The sequence below is a fragment of the Myotis lucifugus genome, unplaced genomic scaffold (genome assembly GCF_000147115.1).
Source record: "Myotis lucifugus unplaced genomic scaffold, Myoluc2.0 scaffold_0, whole genome shotgun sequence".
Lineage (NCBI taxonomy): Eukaryota > Metazoa > Chordata > Mammalia > Chiroptera > Vespertilionidae > Myotis > Myotis lucifugus.
The window spans coordinates 36,264,674-36,286,859 of record NW_005871048.1 but is presented as its reverse complement, the minus strand read 5'-3'; the positions used below and the strand labels follow the sequence as shown (position 1 = coordinate 36,286,859).

The window sequence follows — 22,186 nt, the reverse complement described above, 5'->3', positions numbered from 1 at the left end:
GTAGTACATTTTAAAAAGTAATGTTCTAATTACTTTTAAAACAATGTGTTCTTATTATAAAGACATTTTGGAAAGTACAGTAAAACATAATGAATAAAATAAAAGCAAGTCTTAATTCCACATGAGCAGATAACTACTGTTACCAGTCTATACGTTTTTATACATAGTATTTTCTCTGAATTTTGAAGTCTCTAAAGTACATTTCCACTATCACGGGTAAATGTTAAAAGTCTGCCGTGGTTAAACACTGCAAAGATATTTTTATTAAAAACGCCTGTATTAGAAACTGCAAGGCATGTTTTGGATATAAGGGGAGAAGGAAGTTTTAAACATACCCACTAATTCAGGGTTGTATGGGTTCTTCCGGCAAATGCTGTATCTGTGTTCCGTTATGTAACCGCTGGACGTATATCACACATGACACTCAGGCTGACTTCCAGGGCAAAGCCTCCTCACCCAGTAATCTTGTACCTTGGCCTTGGACAAATATTTGGGCATGAATGGAATTTGTAGGGTCCTTGACAGGTGGCTTATGTAAATAATGGTGCATGATCCCAGGCAAGGGAGAAGTTAATCAGAATCAGGGACCCAAGAAGGGCAAAGAGGGACTATGAGCAGGTCATTTGAAGCCTGAGTGGTGACCTCATTATTATTGTTTATTTTTTCTTATTTTACTTCTCGTTGTTTTCACCCATTTGGGAGAACAATCTCGATCACCTCCTCCCGTCATCTCAGCAAAAGGCAGCTTCCCAAGCAGCAGGCAGGCCTCAATAAAAGGCTGGTGGGCGTGTTCCCCGCCCGAGGCCGGCAGTTGGACCGCGAGGAGGCTGGGGAAACCATCCCACACTGGAGCGGCGAGTATAAAGAGCCCGGCTGCAGCCGCGGGGCAGCTCTGGGCTTCGCAGGGGCACACGCAGGCCTCCTAGGTCCACATCCGAGCCGAGTTTCAGTCCGGACACCACGAAGATGGCACCCATTGGGGGCAAAAAGGCCAAAAAGGTGAGTCTTGGGGAACCCAGGGCGCTCTCCGTCCCAGTCAAAAGTCCGGGTGGCGCTCCACCAAATCCGAATCTCCCACCCTCGGGAGTGCAGAGGCGTCCTCGAACTCGGCTGTGAGAAGGTGCTCCCAGAACGTCTCCTGCAAGACCCAAGGAGCCTCTGAGCCCCTCATTCCTGCCCACGTCCACGGCACTCCCTAGATCTCTTGACTCCCCACTCGAGGGCGCCCCCAGAGCTCTGAGACTCCCAACATTTCCTGAGTCCTGCATGCACTCTCCCAGAAGGGCAGCTCCAGACTCACAGGCGGGACTTCTCTCCCCGGGTTCCAATGTGTCTGCCCTCCCGCAGCCGCAGCCGCAGCCGCTGCCACCAACGCTGCACGTGCGCCCCTCTGCACCCTGGACCAGCCCCACAGGCTGGCGCGGGCTCGGGCTCTGACAGTTTCCAGCACGCGCCTCCCCACTTGGGGTCTCCGGGTACCTCCCTCCTTCAGGGTCATATTTGCAGCTTGGTTGGACAATGGTACGTTTTCTCCCACAGTTTGGTTTCAGCGATGAAGACAAAGTGCACCAGGAGGGCCTCAAAAATGGGCACAGAGGCCGTAAGATATTGTGGAAGGGCTGTTATTAAGATTTTTTAAAACAGCATCTCCAGCACCTGATTAATAACAAGCACATATCTTCCCTTGTTGGACCAGTGTTCTGGTTCAGGCTGTCGTCCGCCCTTTAGTTTGGTGGAAGATGGATGGAGACTGACCTCAAGACTATGGCTGGGTGTATGGGAAGAAAAGGATACAGGGAGAGGGAATATATTTGACCTTTAGTTGTCAAAGCACTCAGCCAGAGGCTGGAGGCCTGGTTGGGGAGGGGGGGGCGGGGGAGTGCGGGGGCAGAGTAGGCAGACCCAGCCAGGCCAACAGTACCTGCTTAGCTGTCTGTACCTGCTTAGCTGTGAGGACCATGAGGGCAGGTTCACCTCTCATCCTCTCATTGCCAACCATCCCCCCAAATTAAAAAGACCTAACTCACTTAAAATTTTTAAATGCCATGCAGCATTAATAGATGCTGAAGAAGATGTTGAGAGGCAAATGATTAGAGGCTATCACTAGTTCAATTGGGTTGAGAATCTTTGCCAATCCATAAATCTACTAAATGAATAGTTGATGTATACTGGAAAGAATGATTCCTACAGAGATTTAAAAAATGTTTTTTTGGTTTGGCTCCATTCTCATAGCCATAGATTCTAACCAACTGCAAACTCAGAAAATGAAACATTTTAAAGGATTATATAAGCAAAAGATAGACATAAAATGGAAAAAAAGTTTCTTTGGTGACCTTATTTCCATGCATATGCCAGTGTTAAAACATAGACAATAATATGTCTATACTTTTGAGTTTAAAATTATAATATAAGTTACAAAGCTAATATATGTTCATTGTAAACAGCTTGGAAAAGACTTATGAACACCATCTGCTACATTTTAGTGTATATTCTGCTAGTTTGTTGTCTTGGCAAATATGTACTTTTATACAAAAATGGTCTGATATTACAGATGCTGTTTTGTAAGACTTTTTCACAAAACAATATCTTGAGAATTTTTATAAATTTTTAAAATGTATCTTTATTGTTGAAAGTATTACAAATGTTCCCTTTGTTTTATTTCCCATTGACCCCCTCCTCCCTGCACACGCCCCTCCCAGGCCTTCACCACTCTTTTGTCTGTGTCCATGACTATGCATATAATTTCCCTGGTGAATCTCTCCTTCTCCACCCCTACCTTCCCTCTGAAATTCCTCAGTCTGTTCTATGTTTCTGTGTATCTGGATCTTTTTTGTTCATCACTTTATTTTGTTCATTAGATTCCACATATGAGTGAGATCATGTAACACTTATCTTCTCTGATTGGCTTATTTTGCTTAGCATAATACTCTCTAGGGCCATCCATGCTGTTGCAAATGGTAAGAGTCATATATGACAAACCTACAGCCAACATCATACTCAATGGGCAAAAACTAAAAATATTTCCCCTAAGAATAAGAACAAGACAGAGATGTCCGCTTTCACCACTCTTATTCAACATAGTACTGGAAGTCCTAGCCACAGCGGTCAGACAAGAAGAAGAAATAAAAGGCATCCAAATTGGAAAGGAGGAAATAAAACTGTCATATTTCACAAATGACATGATATTGTACATAGAAAACCCTAAACACTCCACCAAAAAAACTACTTGATTTAATAAATGAATTCGGCAATGTAGCAGCATACAAAATTAACACCCAGAAATTGATGGCATTTTTATACACCAATGATGAACTCTCAGAAAGAGAAATGGAAAAAACAATCCCATTTACCATTGCAACAAAAAATTTAAGATACTTAGGAATAAACTTAACCAAGGAGGTAAAAGACCTGTACTTGAAAAACTCCAGGATGTTGAAAAAAGAGATAAAAGAAGATATAAACCATATAGAAGAATATACCATGTTCATGGATTGGTAAAATCAACGTCATTAAAATGTCCATATCTTGAGAATTTTTTTCATAGCACATTCCACTTTTTTAAAAAAGCTGTTTAGCTTTGGAACAAAAATGTCTGAAGTTCAGGTAATTATCCAGATGTAATTGTTCAACCAATTTATGAACAATATGGTAATGGAATCACCACTAACCACTCCACCAGCAAATATTAACTAACCACTCCACCAGCAAATATTAAATTCTTAGCTATGCTTTGTATTTAAATGGTTGTGGTACTAGAGTTGCTAAGTGACTGAACAGAAATATCATGAGTTATTTCAATCAAATGAAAGTTAGTAGCAATTCAATCAAATGAAAGTTAGTAGCAAGTCATATCTCATTTATTTGATTTTTGTTTGTTTTTATATAACTGTGTGTGTGTGTGTGTGTGTGTGTGTGTGTGTGTGTGTATTTCTTGTTAATTGGGTCATAAAGTTGTGTTAAGATGTGGCATTTAGGTACATTGAACTCATGACTTATTTGGATTTCAAAATTACATGTGATCAATTCTGTATTGTTGTAGTGGTTTTGTTATCTCATGGATTTTTATGCTTGAAAATTTTTCTAGCTGGAAGGGATATTAGGGAACATATAGCATGACCCTTCTATTTTATTGCTTTAAAGTGAAAATGTTAGTTGTGTCTTCTCTCTGAGCACTAGCTGACCAGATGGCACTGGAAAGGGCAGTGGAGGGAAAGAGGATTAGAATGAGGGAGGCTCCAGGAAGGTGGATGCAAAATCTTATGAACGGCTCCATCAAATTTATGTAACCCTTGTTACATCAGCATTTGTTTTACCCACTGTTATTGGTAATAAATGGAACACAATAGGTAGGTACATTCCAAGGTATTCCTTTCATAGTCTTTTCAGGCTGTCCCACCCTCCTCACTCCCATGTAAAATCGAATCTAGATACCACTTATGAATAAGAATCAGGAGGCCCTATACTCCCCACCTGGCAGACTTTGTGTAAATTTTTAGATTCTGGGCCTTAATGCTTCATTTATAAAATCAGGGAAAATGACCAAATTGAATGCAGGTATTTTTTATTGTTAAAGTCTATGATTCCTTTAAATTAAAAAGAAATGGTTACACTAGAAAATTACCTTCTAATTTACAAAGCCCTTTAAAAATATTCAGGTCAGCCCAGCTGGTGTAGCTCAGTGGTTGAGTGTTGACCTATGAACCAAGAGGGCACAGTTCAATTCCGGTCAGAGCACATGCCCAGGTTGTGGGCTCAATCCTCAATAGAAGGTGTTCAGGAGGCAGCCGATAGATGATTCTCTCTCATCATTGATGTTTCTATCACTTTCTCCTTCTCACTTTTCTGAAATCAATAAAAATATATTTAAAAAAATAAAGAAAAATATTCAGTTCAAAATATATCTATTAAACAATAATGTCTGGGTAATTATTGCACAGTACTGTAAATGATTAGAATAGTATGGAGATTGGGCTGGAAATCAGTTTACAAATACTTTATTTACTTGTCTTTCTCCTGTCCTTGTCATGTCACACTTGTAGAGTGCAACACGCATACTCATAACCTCTTGGACAGCATAACATAGCTGCTGTTGCAGAAACTGAGTATTAACACCAAAGATAGAAGACTTTAAGGGATTTGACCACCTTTGAGGTTGTATCCTTTCCTTCTGTCTTTATCAAGTGTCTTCTGACTTTTCAGTCTTCAAAATGCCTTACTAGTATTATATGCCACTTCAACTTTGTCCATTTTAATCATCTCCTTAGTTTATCTATAGAAGAAGAAAGACTAGCCGACACCATTTTAAGAATGTGTGCTTAAGTTTTCATTTGAAGATTTAGAACAAAACCTGTTCATTTAATCCTTCTTCAGGTATTTCTTCAAACATAACATCTTCCCACATTCTTCAAAACTCTGTAATGTGTCCTGAAAGACCACCACCCCCGACACATGCATACACAAATGTTCATTATATGAGCATGTTGGCTGTTTGCCTTATAGATAGTACCATGAATTTATTTATAAACTATACATTGTACTTTCAAATACAATGAAAGTACTTTCATTCTATACTTTCTATAGAATTCTATAGAAATAACATTTCTCAAGAATATGATAGCAAAAGTTAAAGATAAATTGTCTATAAGTTAAAGATAGAAAATTGTCTAAAAAACTCAAGTAGCTCCTTTTCCCCCCTCATCTGTAATTTCAGGGCATCCTCGAACGTTTAAACTCTGGAGAGGTTGTGATTGGAGATGGAGGGTTTGTCTTTTCACTGGAGAAGAGGGGCTATGTGAAGGCAGGCCCCTGGACCCCGGAAGCTGCTGTGGAGCACCCAGAAGCAGGTTGGTGCCTTGCTCTATTTCAGGGGTGGGAACGTCCAGCCCGCGGGCCATATAAGACCTGCAAAATCATTTGGTCTGGCCCTTCCAAGGCATTAGGGGTGAGTTAATTAAGTGTTTGACCAAATATAGCAGGCTAATTTTTAAGTTGATAATTTTGTATGCTATTAATATCCAAATGGCACTTGTCAGAAAAAAGGTTCCCACCCTTGCTCTATTCGAACTTTTCATAAAAGAGCACTATATTGACTCAAGTCTAGATGCATACCATCAAACAGATACATTCATGCCACATTTTCCAAATATTTATTAATGCCTGCTGGGCACTGTGCTACATATGTAAGTATGGATCCAAGTGTTGGATAAGCAAAACAGTCCTCTTTGTTACTGTCACCTGTGTTTACCACTTGGTCCTGACCCTCACTGTAGATAAGTCTAGTACCTGGCTCTCTGCCTTCCTCTGCCCCTCTCCCCCTCACCTCTCTAGGTGACTTCAGTGCAGCACTCTTTCTGCTAGTGCCTTGATCTCCTCCTCATCTCCAACAGAATTCTTCCTCCACCCACCCCCTCAGCAGCCCACTCCTAGACCTTGCCATCATCAATAGCTGTCCGTCCATCTCTGAAATCTCAATTACCAGCACTCACTCTTTGACCACCACCTCCTATCTTTTCTGCTCACTCTCTCTAACACTGCCACTCCCCAATCTCATCAAAACCCTCAGTCTTTCTTCCCTCCCACTTTAGTGCTTATTACCCATTCTCCTGCATATGTCCACCTTCTCTCCTTAACCACTTTAAGTTAAATGGTACATGGTACAATATCAATCATGGCCTTACAGATAGGCCCTCCTCCACTGTATAGATGCCAGCTAGTTAACTGCATTGTATACTAGCCCACCCTATTTAAATTTGACTATCTATCTATCCTGTACCCATACACCTATTCTCACTTACTTTTTTGACCACAATTCTTTTATGACTAGGAGGGAGGTGGGATGGAACCTGAGGGAGTTTATATGTACATAGATAATATCTCCCAGTTATATATGCATAGAACATAGTTAGATATTACCCTTGTAAATTTACTTGAGAAATGCAAGTCTTTGGGATTCCATAGCAAACTCTAAAAAGGTCAAATAAAATTCTGCAGTATTTCTTCAGTGGGATAATAAATTTGCAGCAAAATCATTTGGGGGCAAAATGTGACCTAAACTAATGTGAGGATATTTATAACCGTATTCCCTTTAGTGTGGTTAGTCATATATTTTGATGTAAAATAAGTATTAATGTGTTTGATTAGGGGGTGGCTAATGAGTGTTAGATAATATATAGCATATATACTGTAATCGCTTTCTAAAATCCCCAAAATTCTGAACTTTAAAGTGCATTTAGTCCTAGAATGCCTTGGATAAGGGATTATAGACCTGTAGCATAACTTTCCCTTCCTTGCCATTTCCAGCACTAAAAAGTGAAGCCCAGGTACCAGTCCTGCAAAAATATTTCAGGTGTAGTCCAATTTTCTGGGAAGTTTTTCAGGGTCTACCTCAATTCTAGCTTTCATCCAGCTTAATTTAGAAAAGCACCTGCAGGTACACACATTCATTTACATAAAATAGCATGAAAACTGACCACCGCTCTCTTTCAGAGCATGAATTCTTTAAACACCTTTAATTTCCCCAAAATGCTAAATACATCTGATGTCCTGTGAGGCACATAGAAGACTATCTAGCAAATAGTGATGATAATGATGATGATTTGCCTTTATGGTTAAAAAGAATACAATTTAATTAAAGTGACTACAGAATTCATGTCTTTCTGTATTTTCTCAATTAACAGATAAATGTATCACAAGAAAGGTCTTTTCTAATTATTTAGACATTAAAAATGGACATTTGTCCTCAAGAAACCCCAGTCCTGTAGGGCACACAGACTCATGGAATTCTGAAACTCCCTTTGCCTTGTAGAGATAAAGAAATTGCTGCCTTGATGGGGTAGGTAAATGACTTGCCCAACATCACACAGTTCACTGTAGCTGCATCAGGAAGATTCCAGGTTCACTGACCTCTTGTGCCTATGCTCTTTCCCCCTACACACAGTGCCACATTAAAAAATGGTGAGGATGTAAGAATTTGTAAGGATACCCACTCAGCAACTTAGTCAAGAGACTGGGTAACATTTAGCTTCTATGATGCTAAGATAAAACTAATGTAACCAAGTTTAAAACCACAGCATGAATATAATTAATTAGTATAGGTTGTATCCTTGTCCTAGAGACCAGTCACACCCTATTATTTGTTAGAGAAGGAAGACGCAGGAGTCTTATGATGAAAGAAAACAGAAAATAGAAATTGAAAGGATACCCAAAAATTACCAGACTAATTCTCCTATTGAAGTTCATGTCAGAAGTTGTAGTTCTTGTACCCAGTGGAATCAGCATTGAATTCAGCAAGGAATTGGGGTTTGCTGGGTCTGGAGGGGCTTGGGGCATCTGGATTCATAAAAATTGACCCCCAGTGAGTCTCTGTGTGGGTACATTTTGAAAAGCACTTCAATTTTAAGAAACATGGTGGGATAATCAAATCAACTAAGAATAAGGAGTTGGGTCACTGCCCTCTGGAAAAATCTGATAAAAGTGTGTGGACCCTCTGCACTGTGAATGTACAGCTACACAAACAATTTGCATACCATTCCAGGATTGTTTTGCAGAGCCTCTGGAATACACCCAAGGACAACCTGGGTGGGCTTCCTGTTTATAAGCCATGTGGTTCTGGTGTATAGGCACCTGGTCTACAGGCTCTGCACCCCTGCTCCAGCCGCAACAGCTCATCTGATTCATACATGGGGACTTGGTTCTGTTGCTAATTAAAATAAGTACAAACCCCTTAATTTAGGCATCCTTTTAAATTCCCATTGAGAACTAAAGTTTCCATGATTTAAAAACAAAGATTTGGCTTCAAGCTTAGAAACCCATTTTCTGAAATTCAAAAGCTTTTTTTGCCTCACTTATTTGTTCATTTAGAAAAAACACTGAGCTTCCTATGTTCTCTGGTCTAGTAGGCACCTGGGATGCAAAGATGCCAGACTCATCTCCAGTCTTAGCCCCTGAGGGCTAAGAACTCCAGTGTCCTACTAACTTCCTGGCTTCCAGGATAGTTGCTTCCAGACCTTTGGATTTTATAGGCCTCTGGAATTTCAAAATAAATGTCAGGGGCTGGTACTGGATTGCTGATTTCTTACTTTGCCCAGTTAATTCCCCTGACAATGCAAATACCAGCTAAGTCTACCATTTTACAAAATGAGCATTTTCCCCACTCTCTAGGAATGGTGGTTCTCAACAAGGCTAAAAATAAGAATTAGTTGGGAAACCTTTAAAAAAAAAGTCTGTGCTTGGTCCCAAACCAATTAAATCAGGATATCTGTGGGATTACCCTCACATTCATAACTTTTTAAAAGCTTACAGGGTATCTAGTGGGCAACCAGGGGTTAGGATCACTATTTTAGAGCAAAGGATATATAATTCTTTAACTTGAATACACTTTGTTACATAAAAAATTTCTATCATGTTTCCTCTAACCTGGGAAAGCTTTGCTTTTTGGCATTCATTATGGACATGTTTGAACCTTGCTCCAATTCTTATCCCACTCATTTTTCAGAAACGCTGAGCTAATCACATCACTCCATTGCTTACAAACTGTTGGCAACACTTGTGGTCTGGAGCCTAGACTCCTTGGGATGATGTGCTATGCCGTTCATACTGTCTGCCAGTCCACCTTTCCAACTGCACCTACCGCCATGTCTCCAACACATCCTCAACTCCAGCGGCTCAGATTACCTGCTGTCCCCCAAAGGCCACGCTTGTTTCCGTATCCTTGTCTTTGCTCAGGCTGTACCCTCTGTAGAGAATGCCCTTCCCTACCTCCTCACCTGGCAAAAATGCTGAAATGATTCCTCCTCTCTGGGACCTCCCTCTTTTCTTCACCCCACTCCATGGTAGAAATCTCTTCTTCCTGGCAAGAGACCCCAAATCCACCTCTCAATTATCCCACAGGAGGCATGAATGCCAAGCAACCAGGAATTTAAGGAGATGTTTTCATATTTATCCTAGAACTTGGGTTAATAAACTGATAGTAATTAGTGCCTTTCTTATTGAATCTCCCAGTTCGCCAGCTTCACCGAGAATTCCTCAGAGCTGGATCCAATGTCATGCAGACCTTCACCTTTTATGCGAGTGAAGACAAGCTGGAGAACAGGGGGAACTATGTGGCAGAGAAAATATCCGTGAGTAAACCATACACGGCATTCTCAAAAGAGTGCAGAAGACACACGTCATCAGCAAAGTTCTGACAGAGAAAAAGGTTGAGCCTCTGCAGAGTTTTGTCTTATTTTAAATAATACAATAATGAGATATGTATGAATAATACTTGGGTTTGATCTGGAGTCTCCCAAAGTGGCAGAAAGATATTTAATGATTAATGATTCTTTCAGGCTCCTAAGTGGGTATCCTTATAAATTCTTTCATTGTCAGTTTTTTTTTTAATGTGGTATAGTAGGGGAAAAGTCATAGGTACAAGAGGTCAGTGAACCTGGAATCTTCCTGACTCAGCTGCAGTGAACTGTGTGATGCTGGGTAAGGCATCTACCAAACCTATCAAGGGGGCAATTTCTTCATCTCTACAATGAAAAGACAGTTTCAAAATTCCATGGGTCTCTGTGACCTACAGCACAGGGGTTTCTTGAGGATGTGTTCATTTTTAATGTCTAAGTAATTAGAAAAGACCTTACTTGTGTTACATTTATCTGTTAATTGAAAACATAAAAAAAGACATGAATTCTGTAGTCACTTTAATTGAATTTTATTTTTATTTGTCTTAAAGATAAATGATCATCATTATCACCACTATTCTTCTAAGTGCAACTTTGGCACTGGAAGATACCAGATCTTTTTATGTAAAGACTTTTACCCTCTCGTAGATTTTTGGTATAATGTGATGTTCTAGATACCACCATTAGATTTATTTTGTTTTCAACACTATTTTTGATGTTATTGTCATTGCAAATTGCTCAGCTTGGTAATGCATTGAACCATTCCATCACTGTCATTCTCTGGAATCAAATCACTATTATAACATACAACTGAGATGGGGACATCTGAATAATAATTTTGTTTCAGTTTCACATAAAAATGTAGATGTATCATATACTCACCATTTTAGGGGCAGAAAGTCAATGAAGCAGCTTGTGACATCGCCCGGCAAGTGGCTGATGAGGGAGACGCTTTGGTGGCAGGAGGTGTGAGTCAGACACCTTCGTACCTCAGCTGCAAGAGTGAAACTGAAGTTAAAAAAGTATTTCAGCAGCAGTTAGAGGTCTTCATGAAGAAGAATGTGGACTTCTTGATTGCAGAGGTAAACAAAGACATGATCAAAGATGAGACAAGTGCACTTAGTCCATTTTCTCTGCCTTCTGCTTTCACGAGGACCATGTGAGATTAGGTGCTAATCATGACTAGTAATAGTAATATTTAGTTTTGAAATCTTTTTCCAATTTAGGGCTTTTACTAAATTTGATTCAGTTAATCTAATGTAGTGTTTTTCAAACCTTTTTCCTGCAATTCACAGTGAGAAATCACCATTCTATTCTGTTTTTAAAAATGCTAATAGTTCTCAATTTCAAATTCTCAATATTCAAAACATTTCAAACTCAGAGTTTGAAAATCACTCATCTAATTTAATTATTAAGCAATAGAATGCATTTTCAAATTGTTCTGGAGAAACAAGATTAAAAGTACTTGTTGTATTTCAGTATTTTGAACACGTTGAAGAGGCCGTGTGGGCGGTTGAAGCCTTGAAAGCCTCTGGAAAGCCAGTGGCAGCGACCATGTGCATCGGCCCCGAGGGAGACCTGCATGGCGTGACCCCCGGCGAGTGTGCAGTGCGCCTGGTCAAAGCAGGTGAGGATGGGTTGTGATCAGTTTGCAATTAGTGAGACTTTTAAAATAACATACAAATGCAGGGCCATCTATGGATCACTATATACTAATTTATTAACAGGAAAAACCATTAAGTTACTTTTTTTAGGACTATTGATATATTATTGAGTCTTAAAGAGAAAAATGTAAAAAAAAAAAAAAAGATACACACACACACACACACACACACGCACACACCAGTCTTTTGAAAGAAGGAGCAAGTAGGCCTATGCTGAAGGTTTAACAACTAGGAACGGGAAAGAATTTAGGCAATTCAAAAGGAGCATTCAGAAAATTTGTGTTTTATTTTAAACTTATCTATAGTTGAGGTCTTTAAACATTAGTAACTGTTAGATCAGCTGCCCTCTTTGCCAGTTTTTCCACCCTTGTCAATTACTGGTATGCTTTGCTTTTTTTGGTAACTGACATTATAAATTTTAAAAATCCTTTGATATGAAATACTGACCACCTCATTTATCTTATATAATTTTCATTCCTAATATCAGATTTCATTTCAATTCGGGAAAATATCGATTGTTTTAAAATCTGCCTCATTTTAAACCCAAGGAATAGCTCAGTGTCAGTGGAAGAGCCAACTCACTCTGTAAAGAGACTTTGATTGGTTATTTCTTTAATTTCTGATTTTTATCCAGCTCCTGATATTTCAGGGAAGTCACTTCATACTTGTCATTGACAATAACAATTATTTAGGAATAAAGTTTTATAATACTAATTTTTGATCGGTATAAAAATTGGGGGGGGGGATTAACTTATTTCAGAAAGATCAGAGGAGGCCTTAATCATCACCATTGTTAACTAGCAAGGATTCCTGGCTTGAGTCTCATCATTCTGTTCAGAGTAGTTGGCCACAGTGTTTGAAATCACTGTACCCTATTTATATCCTTTGTAGCACTTCCCATTTATCTCATTTGTTTATTGCTTTAATGTCTGACTCTCTCACTAGACTGTAAAATCTAAGAGGGCAGACATTCTCTTGTCTCAGCATTGAGTACTCTGTGCCTAGCATAGTGTCTATTACATAATAGGTCCTGAATAAATATCTGCCTAATAAATCTATCTAATATCCATCTAATAAGTCTATCTTCCAATGTTAGTTCAAATTCTACCTCCATGTACCCTAAAATAATCATCCCTACCCCAAGTATCACTCCATCTTCTTGGGAACTATAACACTTTCTATTTATACCCCTCATTTGGAATATCCTCAGTCGACATTTTCTAATCTATGGAGTGTTATAGGGTCATGTAATCAAATACATTTAGAAAATGCTGTGTTAAACCAAGTTAAGCAAGTCTCTTTACTACAGAACTTCTCAGAGCCTTTTATATGTTCAGGTATATTGGCAATGTCCAAGAAGGGGATATAGTAAACAGCTACTATCTAACTTAATGGATCACAGAATTTATTTTCATGGAGCAAACCTGAAAGCCCTGTTCTAAGTTATAAAATTCTTGGTGTCAGGGACTATGTCCTATGTTTATATTTCTCTAGAACCCCTTACAAGGACCCTTTTACTTAATAGACATCCAATAAATAGCCAACATATGATTAATTAATTAGCATAATGAAGTCAGGCAAGGAAAGAAAAATTCTGGCAGCACATCATCCAAAAGAAAAAAAAAGAGAGAAAGAAAGGTAGTCAAGATCCAAGTGAAGATATTAAGTAAGCTTTTGAATATACAAATCTAGAACCTAATGGAAAGGTCAGGTTAGAGAGAGAAATTTAGGGGAATTCTAGATATAGATGGTATTGAAGGCCCTGGTGCTGAAAAGAAGGTGTAGGTGAAGAGCAGAAGATGGGATCCTGGGTCACTCAGGGTTGGACAGTTCAGCCTTGGGGAGGAGTGGGCACGTAACACCCCCACAAAGCAGCCAGGGCAGTAGGAGCAACACTTAGGGAGTGTGGGAAGTTCTCAGAAGGGGAGAACTATTATTGAACATTATGTTAAGAGAAGGGGAGTGTTGATGAAAGAGGCGGGGATCCAATAGACTGAATGCTGCTGAGAGGTAGAGTAAATGAGAACAGAGAAGTGATTACTGGATTTGGTAAGATTGAGGTCACAGGTGCCCCTTCAAAAGCTGATTTAAAGGAATGGCCATGAGGGTGGCCGATAGAAAAAGAATAAAGAGCAAACTGCAGACCCAGGCCAGTGAGGACCACTGAGGTACCTGCCACTGAACACTGGATACCACAGCTTGTGGCATCAGCTCTGCTGCTCCTGGACTCTGGATTAGTGATATCACTACATTGGCCTGATGAAAGGGAACATTGATTTATTCCTCAGATAGTGGTATGGTAACCATGGGTGCAATCTAGCAGCTGGGAGTGCTAAAAAATTATTGTGCTTGCAATATTAATGTCAAAAATTGAAAAATTGACTACTAAAATTTGAAGTTAAGAAAAACTCTAATAATGATTAAAAAAAAAAAAAAGATGGACAGCCAAGTGTGCATAAATGACACTTCAATTATACCAGACTCTTCAAAGCACTTTTCACAGAAAGTGCTTGCTGCCTGTTAGCAATCATTCTTGCACAAAGGTAAGATAGATTTGCAGAGAGCAGGGATCAAATGCTATACTTCCAAATTCACCTGATTAAGAGAGGAGAGTTGGGCCTCCTGGTATTCTGGTGAATCCCTAAAGCTAAAATGTTCTTCCCACTTGCAGGAGCTTCCATCGTTGGTGTGAACTGCCATTTCGACCCCACAATTAGTTTGCAAACAGTGAAGCTCATGAAAGAAGGCCTGCAGGCTGCCGGGTTGAAAGCCCACCTGATGAGTCAGCCCTTGGCCTACCACACTCCTGACTGTGGCAAACAGGGATTTATCGATCTGCCAGAATTCCCCTTTGGTAAGACAGACATTCTATACACTGTCTCTGATGTCTTTATGTTTAACACATTCCAAATAAATCTATAGCTCATAGAGCTGTATCATAGTAAAGAAATGTATGCCTATCTCCTCAACTCTAGCTCCCAGCTTTTCTTCCTGCAGCCACAAATCCCTTGATATTAGATAGTCATAAAAGGAAAAGAAGGTATCAGCAAACAAAGATGACAGGTGGGATCAGCAAAGATTTAGCTGATCGATGCTTCTCTCTCATCGATGTTTCTAACTCTCTATCCCTCTCCCTTCCTCTCTGTAAAAAATCAATAAAATATATATTTAAAAAAAGAAAAAAAAGAAATGTATGCCTATCTCCTCAACTCTAGCTCCCAGCTTTTCTTCCTGCAGCCACAAATCCCTTGATATTAGATAGTCATAAAAGGAAAAGAAGGTATCAGCAAACAAAGATAACAGGTGGGATCAGCAAAGATTTTCATTCTGATTCCAGCTCTGTTGCTAAGTTGTGTAACCTTAGCAAAATTCCTTAGTTCCTCTAGATCAGCGGTTCTCAACCTGTGGGTCGCGACCCCTTTGGGGGTCGAACGACCCTTTCACAGGGGTCGCCTAAGACCATCGGAAAACACATATATAATTACATATTGTTTTTGCGATTAATCACTATGCTTTAATTATGTTCAATTTGTAACAATGAAATGGGGGGTCACCACAACATGAGGAACTGTATTAAAGGGTCGTGGCATTAGGAAGGTTGAGAACCACTGCTCTAGATCTTAATTTTCTCATCAGAAAAATAAGACGATTAGAACCAGGTAACCTCCAAGATCCTTTTCTCCTATTTTGAATGTTGCTCAGATACTCCTACTCCAGGGTTTCGGGATGGAGGAAAGATATCACTGGGCTACTCTATGACAAATTTGAATGAAGAGACCAAGCAGTGAATTGAGGGCACTCTTGCAGTCTATGCAGAAGGATAAAGTCTTTTAGTGTGTTTTGGGAGTTGGGGTGAGTCTACCTTGAAAATCAACCCCAGAGATATCAGCAGGGCCTGAGCATGGCCAACCTCCTGTTCCATCCTAAGGTCTTTATACCATATTCTGTATCCTATAGGGACCCTCAGAGAAGTAAGATATTAAAAAATAATCACTCTAGGACAACCATGGAAGAAGAATGGCAAGACATTTGTGTTACTTATTGCTGTATAACAAATTACTGTAAAAATTTGTATCTACAATCTCATAGTTCCTGTGCATTATGAATTCAGGAACAGCTTAGTTGGGTGGTTTTTGCTCAGAGCCTTTTAAGAGGTTGCAGTCCAGACATTGGCCAGAGCTACAGTCATCCAAAGGCCTGATGGGAGCTGGGGGATCTACTTCTAAGCACTCTAGTTGACTCTTAGGAGCCTGTGTCAGTTTCTTGCTGTCTTTACTGGCGGCCTGAGTTCCTCAGCTCCTGGGTCTTTCCACTGTGATGTTTGCGTGTTCTTACAACATGGCATCTGGCTTTCCCTAGGGTAAGGGTTCCAAGAGCACAAGGACTATGCAAGGATGAGAATATCAGAGGACAGGGTTCATCTTGAAAGCTGACTACCACAGCATTTAAAACTGGATATATATAGACACAAAGTAGCTAACAGTTTTGAAAAGAATTAAATATTGACCACTTATTTAACTCACTTATTGAAGATTACATACTTATTATCGTTGTTCATTTAAAATATTTTTTAAGAAAGAATTTGGTCATAATGTCATTTATTGCAGGACTGGAGCCCAGAGTCGCAACCAGGTGGGACATTCAAAAATACGCCCGAGAGGCCTACAACCTGGGGGTCAGGTTCATTGGCGGTTGCTGTGGATTCGAGCCCTACCACATCAGGGCGATTGCAGAGGAGCTGGCCCCAGAAAGGGGCTTTTTGCCACCAGCTTCAGAGAAACATGGCAGCTGGGGAAGTGGTTTGGACATGCACACCAAACCCTGGATTAGAGCCAGGTAAGAACCTTTAAACTATATCTGCCAAACCAAACTCATGTAGATTAATTATGAATATGTCCAAGTGAGGTCATCATAAAGAGTATAACTAATTTGATGTGTGATGATAAAGAGTCAGTTATTCTCCTTAAATTATCTCACAGAGATGTCTATAAAACATCCTGATGGAGCAATTTCTAGAGAAGGCTTTAGGAATATAGAATGTAAGTAATGTAAGTTGCAGTGAAGTATGATTTCTTGCTCTAGGAAAGCACCATCCATGTGGTGGACCCTAACATGGATTCTTTAAGACTTAAGTATAACTTAAGTATAACAAATACTTATTAAGTGCCTTCTCTATGCCAAGCACAATTCTCAGAGCTTGGAATAGAGTGATGAATAAGGTAGAAAAAGTATTTGCCCTCAAAGCTTACAGTCCAGTGGAGAAGATGAATAATAAACATATTTTATGTCAGGCAGTGTGCAGAGCACTAGGAGTAGAGAAATGAACAGCTGTGGTAGAAAGAAAAGGGAAGGGAAGGGAAGGGAAGGGAAGGGAAGGGAAGGGAAGGGAAGGGAAGGGAAGGGAAGGGGAACAAGAAAGCCTGTGGTCTCTGGCTTAGGGATTCTCACAGTATACTGGGGAAAATGGATAAGAAAACCAATGTATTATACTGTGGTAACTGCTTTAATAATAGAAGCATGGAAAAAATAACAATGAAGAGAAGTACTATGTTTGCCTTAAAAGAAAGATATTTTAGCAGAAGGGACGAGCTAGAGAAGGGGGTGGAGGGTGAGCACCCCAAGCAGAGGGAGCAGGTCTGCTCTGTTCAGCTGACATTAATTAAGCACAACTATGCACTAATGGCCCTTGGGGGCAAACGGCAGAGAAGGGTTAGTGAAGGATTTTTAAGAGAGCTGCTGCCCAAGCTAAATTTTGAAGGGTTAGGGCAGTGGTTGGCAAACTCATTAGTCAACAGAGCCAAATATCAACAGTACAACGATTGAAATTTCTTTTGAGAGCCAAATTTTTTAAACTTAAACTATATAGGTAGGAACATTGTTATTAACTTAATTAGGGTACTCCTAAGGCTTAGGAAGAGCCACTCTCAAGGGGCCAAAGAGCCGCATGTGGCTCTCGAGCCGCAGTTTGCCAACCACTGGGTTAGGGAAACAGCCTACAGAAATGCACTCAGGTGGAAAAAGAATGGCATATTGAAAAACTAGAAGTTTGAGAGTATCAGAGACAGAATTTGGTAGGAGATACAAGCCAGGAAGAGGGGGCAGCCTTTTACTCATGCTCATGAGCTAAGTATGATCTCATCCCAATGGCAGTGAGGAGCCTGGAGGGTAGCAGGTGGTCCAGGGCAAGATTTGCAAGTTAGCAAGTTTTAATAGCCTTAAAACGGAAACCTGTGAGGAAGCCTTTGCTAGAATACCAGATGTGATGAGGCCTGAGCTAGAGGAGACAATGGAGAAAGAAGAAGGAGGCAGGTCCATGGAGTGAGAGTGTAGAAGTGATGCTGGTGTGAGAAGAGCAGCAAATGTGGGCTCAGCTGGTCATGAGGAAATGATTGGGGAGGTAGGGTAAGTCGGATAGAAAATGTCCCTATTCTGATTCTTAGCTTTTGATCCCTGTGCATATGTTAAAAGAGAAAATTCAAAATAATTTTAGACATATAGATTCTGAGGGGAGAAAAGTTTGAGTGCAAATTAATGCGTGTGTTTTAATGGATATATAGTCTCAAGAGTGCAAAGAGGGTGCCGTGGAGGTATTCTACTTCAGTGACAGAGATCGGCTCAGGGCGGAGTCTAATATGTGTTTTGTTCACCCAGGGCCAGGAAGGAATACTGGGAGAACCTTCGGATAGCCTCAGGCAGGCCGTACAACCCTTCCATGTCAAAGCCGGATGCCTGGGGAGTAACCAAAGGAACCTCCATGCTGATGCAGCAGAAAGAAGCCACAACTGAGCAGCAGCTGAGAGAGCTCTTTGAAAAACAGAAATACAAATCTGCGTAGTAGCCTCAGTGGAACCCAGTTTTGTGAATTCTTCTATGTTTGGGCCACAGTTCTTAGAAATAAGGAAAAGATGGTTAAAATACAATGCTCCTATTAACGCCAGCCTATACATAAAATTGGTATGAGCTGAACAAAATAGAATTACAGACAGCACTTGACGATTTTAAAAGTATGTTTTAGAAGTTTCCTTAGAAGCAAAATAAGTACGAAGTAAATCTTAAGCAGGTTTACTAAGAACCCACTGTGTAGAAGGTATTAAGGAAATCGCTGTGGCCAAGGAAGAGTAATTCTGACGTTAATCCCGACTTCAAGAAGCTTGCAGGCTAGTGAGGAGGATTAGACATGAACTGTCATAAATGGCTCCGTGACCAGATTGGGACAGATAAAGTGATATAGGGAAGTGACTTCCAAGCTCCTTCGAACATGACCCTTAGCAAGAAATACAATTCCATATAATGACCCAGTAAAGCACATACCATACAACCACTGAAATAAAATGTGTGGTCTATTCTGGTATTTTGTGTTCTGTTTCTTTCCATCTTATTTTACTAATAAAACATGCTGATCAAGATCCTTCAAATTGATTTTATGATCCATTTACAGGTTTTGGCCCATCGTTTGAAAACCACTGCTATGGGACACTTCAGCTATGGGGACTTTCCTATTTAAGTTTACTCTTAGATCACTGGTCAATAAGTATCCAAAGCCCAGAGTCCTGCTCTCAGAGTTCCAGAGTTGTTTTCTTTTTGCTGATCCATTTCTACCGCTAAGAAACGTACCAGCCAATAGGGAGGGGGTGAGAAGGGATTGGTGTCTAGGCCCTCTCCATTCTACCCCAAACTGAATCCTCCTAGATGCCTCCAATAGTCAAGCCTGAAGAGCAACAAGCATGTGTTACTTTGGTAGCTTAAAAAAAGGATAATTTAGAGAAAAACAAAAAAGAAATTCTCCAAACTCTATCCAGGTTTCCTAGATGGATAAATAAGTGTTTACCTGATAATATCTATGCTCTTATGAGAGCCCAAGCCGGAAGATGCAAGACCATTAGAATAACCAGGGCTACCCTTCATGTATTAGGAAAGAGTTCATGCTGCTTTATAAACATCCTTGGATTGGTTAACTGCTTTAAAATTGCAATTTCTTCAACTATTAAAAATATGAGCAATGAGACTATCTTGGTGATATTAGGTTCTTATTTTCATTTTATAATTTGCTAAGTCCAATATGAAATCTCTATACCTCAATTTATCCATCAATTTAAAAAGTAATAATACTTCCCTTCTTCACAAGTGTGCTGGAGTTTTAAAAGAGAAGGCAGCCGTATTAAAAAGGAAAAGAAGTTTCTAGAATGTTCTTACAAAGATAATTAGCAATTCATCCCTCATTCCCCAAATGCACAGAAATGGAACAAAAGCAGTACAACTCTCAGAGGCTGCATATGACTGAGGTAAAATTAGAGAATAAAATGCCACTTTTTTTTGTTAATACTCACCAGAGGATATTTTTTTCATTGATTTTTAAAATATATATTATGATTGATTTCAGAGAAGGAGAGGGAGAGAGATAGAAACACCAATGATGAGTGAGAATCATTGATCAGCTGCCTCCTATACACCCTCTACTTGGGATTGAGCCCACAACCCAGTTATGTGCCTTGACCGGGAATCAAATCATGACCTCCTGGTTCATAGGTCGATGTTCAACCACTGAGCCACACCAGCCAGGCTTTCCATTGGTTTTTAGAGACAGTGGAAGGGTAGGGAAGAGACACAGAGAGAGAAACATAGATGTGAGAGAGACACATCAATTGGTTGCCTCCTGCACAGCCCTGACTGGAGCCAGGGACTGAGCCTGCAATCGAGGTACATGCCCTTGACCAGAATCGAACCCAGGACACTTCAGTCCACGGGCTGATGCTCTACCCACTGAGCTAAACCAACTAGGGCAAAATGTCACTTTTTTTTTTCTACAAAGTTGCTATCTACCATTTCTTACTCTCAGATCAGGTTCAGTATGTAATGCTTTAATTCATAGATGATAGAAATTTTTATTTGATTTATTGTACTAGTACTGTGTAAGATGCTTGCCCCTTTGATATGCTTTTCAAAACTTTATTGCCACACAAAACACTGCAACCTCTAATCATTCTTATATCCTTTGATTTGAAAAACATTCCCTCAAAAGGAATTAATTCTATTGAAGAGGTGCTTGAATGAACTATATGTCAATACTGCCTCCTAGTGGCCTATTTCATATTTTGAAAATTTTTTGAAATTCAGCCTATCCACCAAGTGCATTCATTTTATTTCCAAAAATATTGTTCATTAAAAGGGAAGGCTCATTTAATAACTCATAGTTTACTTATGTCAAATAAACATTTCTCACTGGTAAATATATTTTTATGGAATCAGAGCCAAAGGTACCTTAGAGATCATGAATCTAAACTCTCTCTTTTAAGGATAAGATTATTAAGTGAGGCAGGGTACCAAGTCAGGAAGAACTAGTCCAAGGCTGCTTTAGCTTGGATTCTAGGTAGAGGAGGAGTAGAACCAGGACAGATGGATCAAAACACTGAGTTCATCCTCCGGCCAGGAAATAAAGATCCTTGCATTACTCAGAGTCAGTGCAAGCTCACTGAATAAACGGTTTGCAATTTATGGCCTGACACTTCATTACATTGTAGCAAAGCGCCTTCTGGTAAGAGAATAATGCCAATGCAGACCTACAGTGAGACAGATCCACACAGGAAGGGATTAAAAGCTTCAGTTCCCAACTTCTCCAGAGGGGGGCAGCAAGTCACCAGCAGGGAATTCCTGTGGAGATTTATTTTGCTTTGAACCTAAGCTATTTCATCAGAATGAACTGTAACATAAAATGGCAAAAATATCTGTAGTCCTCTCTTTTTGTTCTGGTCAGTCTTTTTCCTACGACATGTGGACCTTTGAATCATATCCATGGCAATTCACCCATCAAGGAAAACCTTGTATGTCTCCAACCAGATTCCCATTTTCCCCAGCTTGCTTTGTTCTTCCCAGCTTTGACCACATTGGTTAGCTGTGAGCATTAAACAGACTATATTCCCAAATTGCTTCTCTGTTAGTCAATAACATAACTTTGGCCAGTCTGGAACCTTCCATGTGTTACCTAACAAGTAGACAACTCTGATTCTTACACAATAAAAGGTGGAGAAGTTAATTTAAAGAGAGAAAAACAGAGGAGCCCCATAAACTGCTTCAGGAGTAGAATGGCTGAAAGTGAGTGTGTTAAAGAACATGGGTAAGAGATAACAAGACCCAATATTTCTAAACATCTCCAGGAACAAATGAATGTTTAGTATTTGAACAGAAAACGAATGAAAGGCAGCCAAATACTGCAAAGACTTCTCACAGATGGTGGTAGGAAGGACAGGGTCATTTAGCGAAAATTGGTGGGAGTGTGGTGAGGGAAAAGGAAGAGCTAGAAAATGCTTCTAGTTCTCAAGCAGCTGGAGGCATTCTGTTAGCCTGGGATAGATGAAAACTGAA

The 22,186-nt window shown here is 39.9% G+C and overlaps 2 protein-coding genes across 2 annotated transcripts in view; one reads left to right on the top strand and one right to left on the bottom strand.

The window, feature by feature from the left end:
- DMGDH (dimethylglycine dehydrogenase) overlaps positions 1-11,142 on the bottom strand; it is a 93,993-nt gene extending 82,851 nt beyond the window's left edge. Inside the window, exons 1-2 of the mRNA XM_023750443.1 lie at positions 11,046-11,142; positions 9,765-9,847 (exon numbers count right to left, since the gene is read on the bottom strand). The gene's annotated coding sequence lies outside the window, so the exon portion shown is untranslated. The remainder of the gene's footprint in view (positions 1-9,764; positions 9,848-11,045) is intronic.
- BHMT (betaine--homocysteine S-methyltransferase) lies at positions 895-19,178 on the top strand. Its single transcript, XM_006081282.3, has 8 exons — positions 895-999; positions 5,711-5,843; positions 10,000-10,118; positions 11,054-11,245; positions 11,643-11,790; positions 14,499-14,681; positions 16,435-16,663; positions 18,479-19,178. Exons 1-8 carry the CDS (start codon positions 967-969, stop codon positions 18,660-18,662), a joined length of 1,221 nt encoding a protein of 406 aa, XP_006081344.1. The 5' UTR covers positions 895-966; the 3' UTR covers positions 18,663-19,178.
- The last annotated feature ends 3,008 nt before the right edge of the window (positions 19,179-22,186 follow it).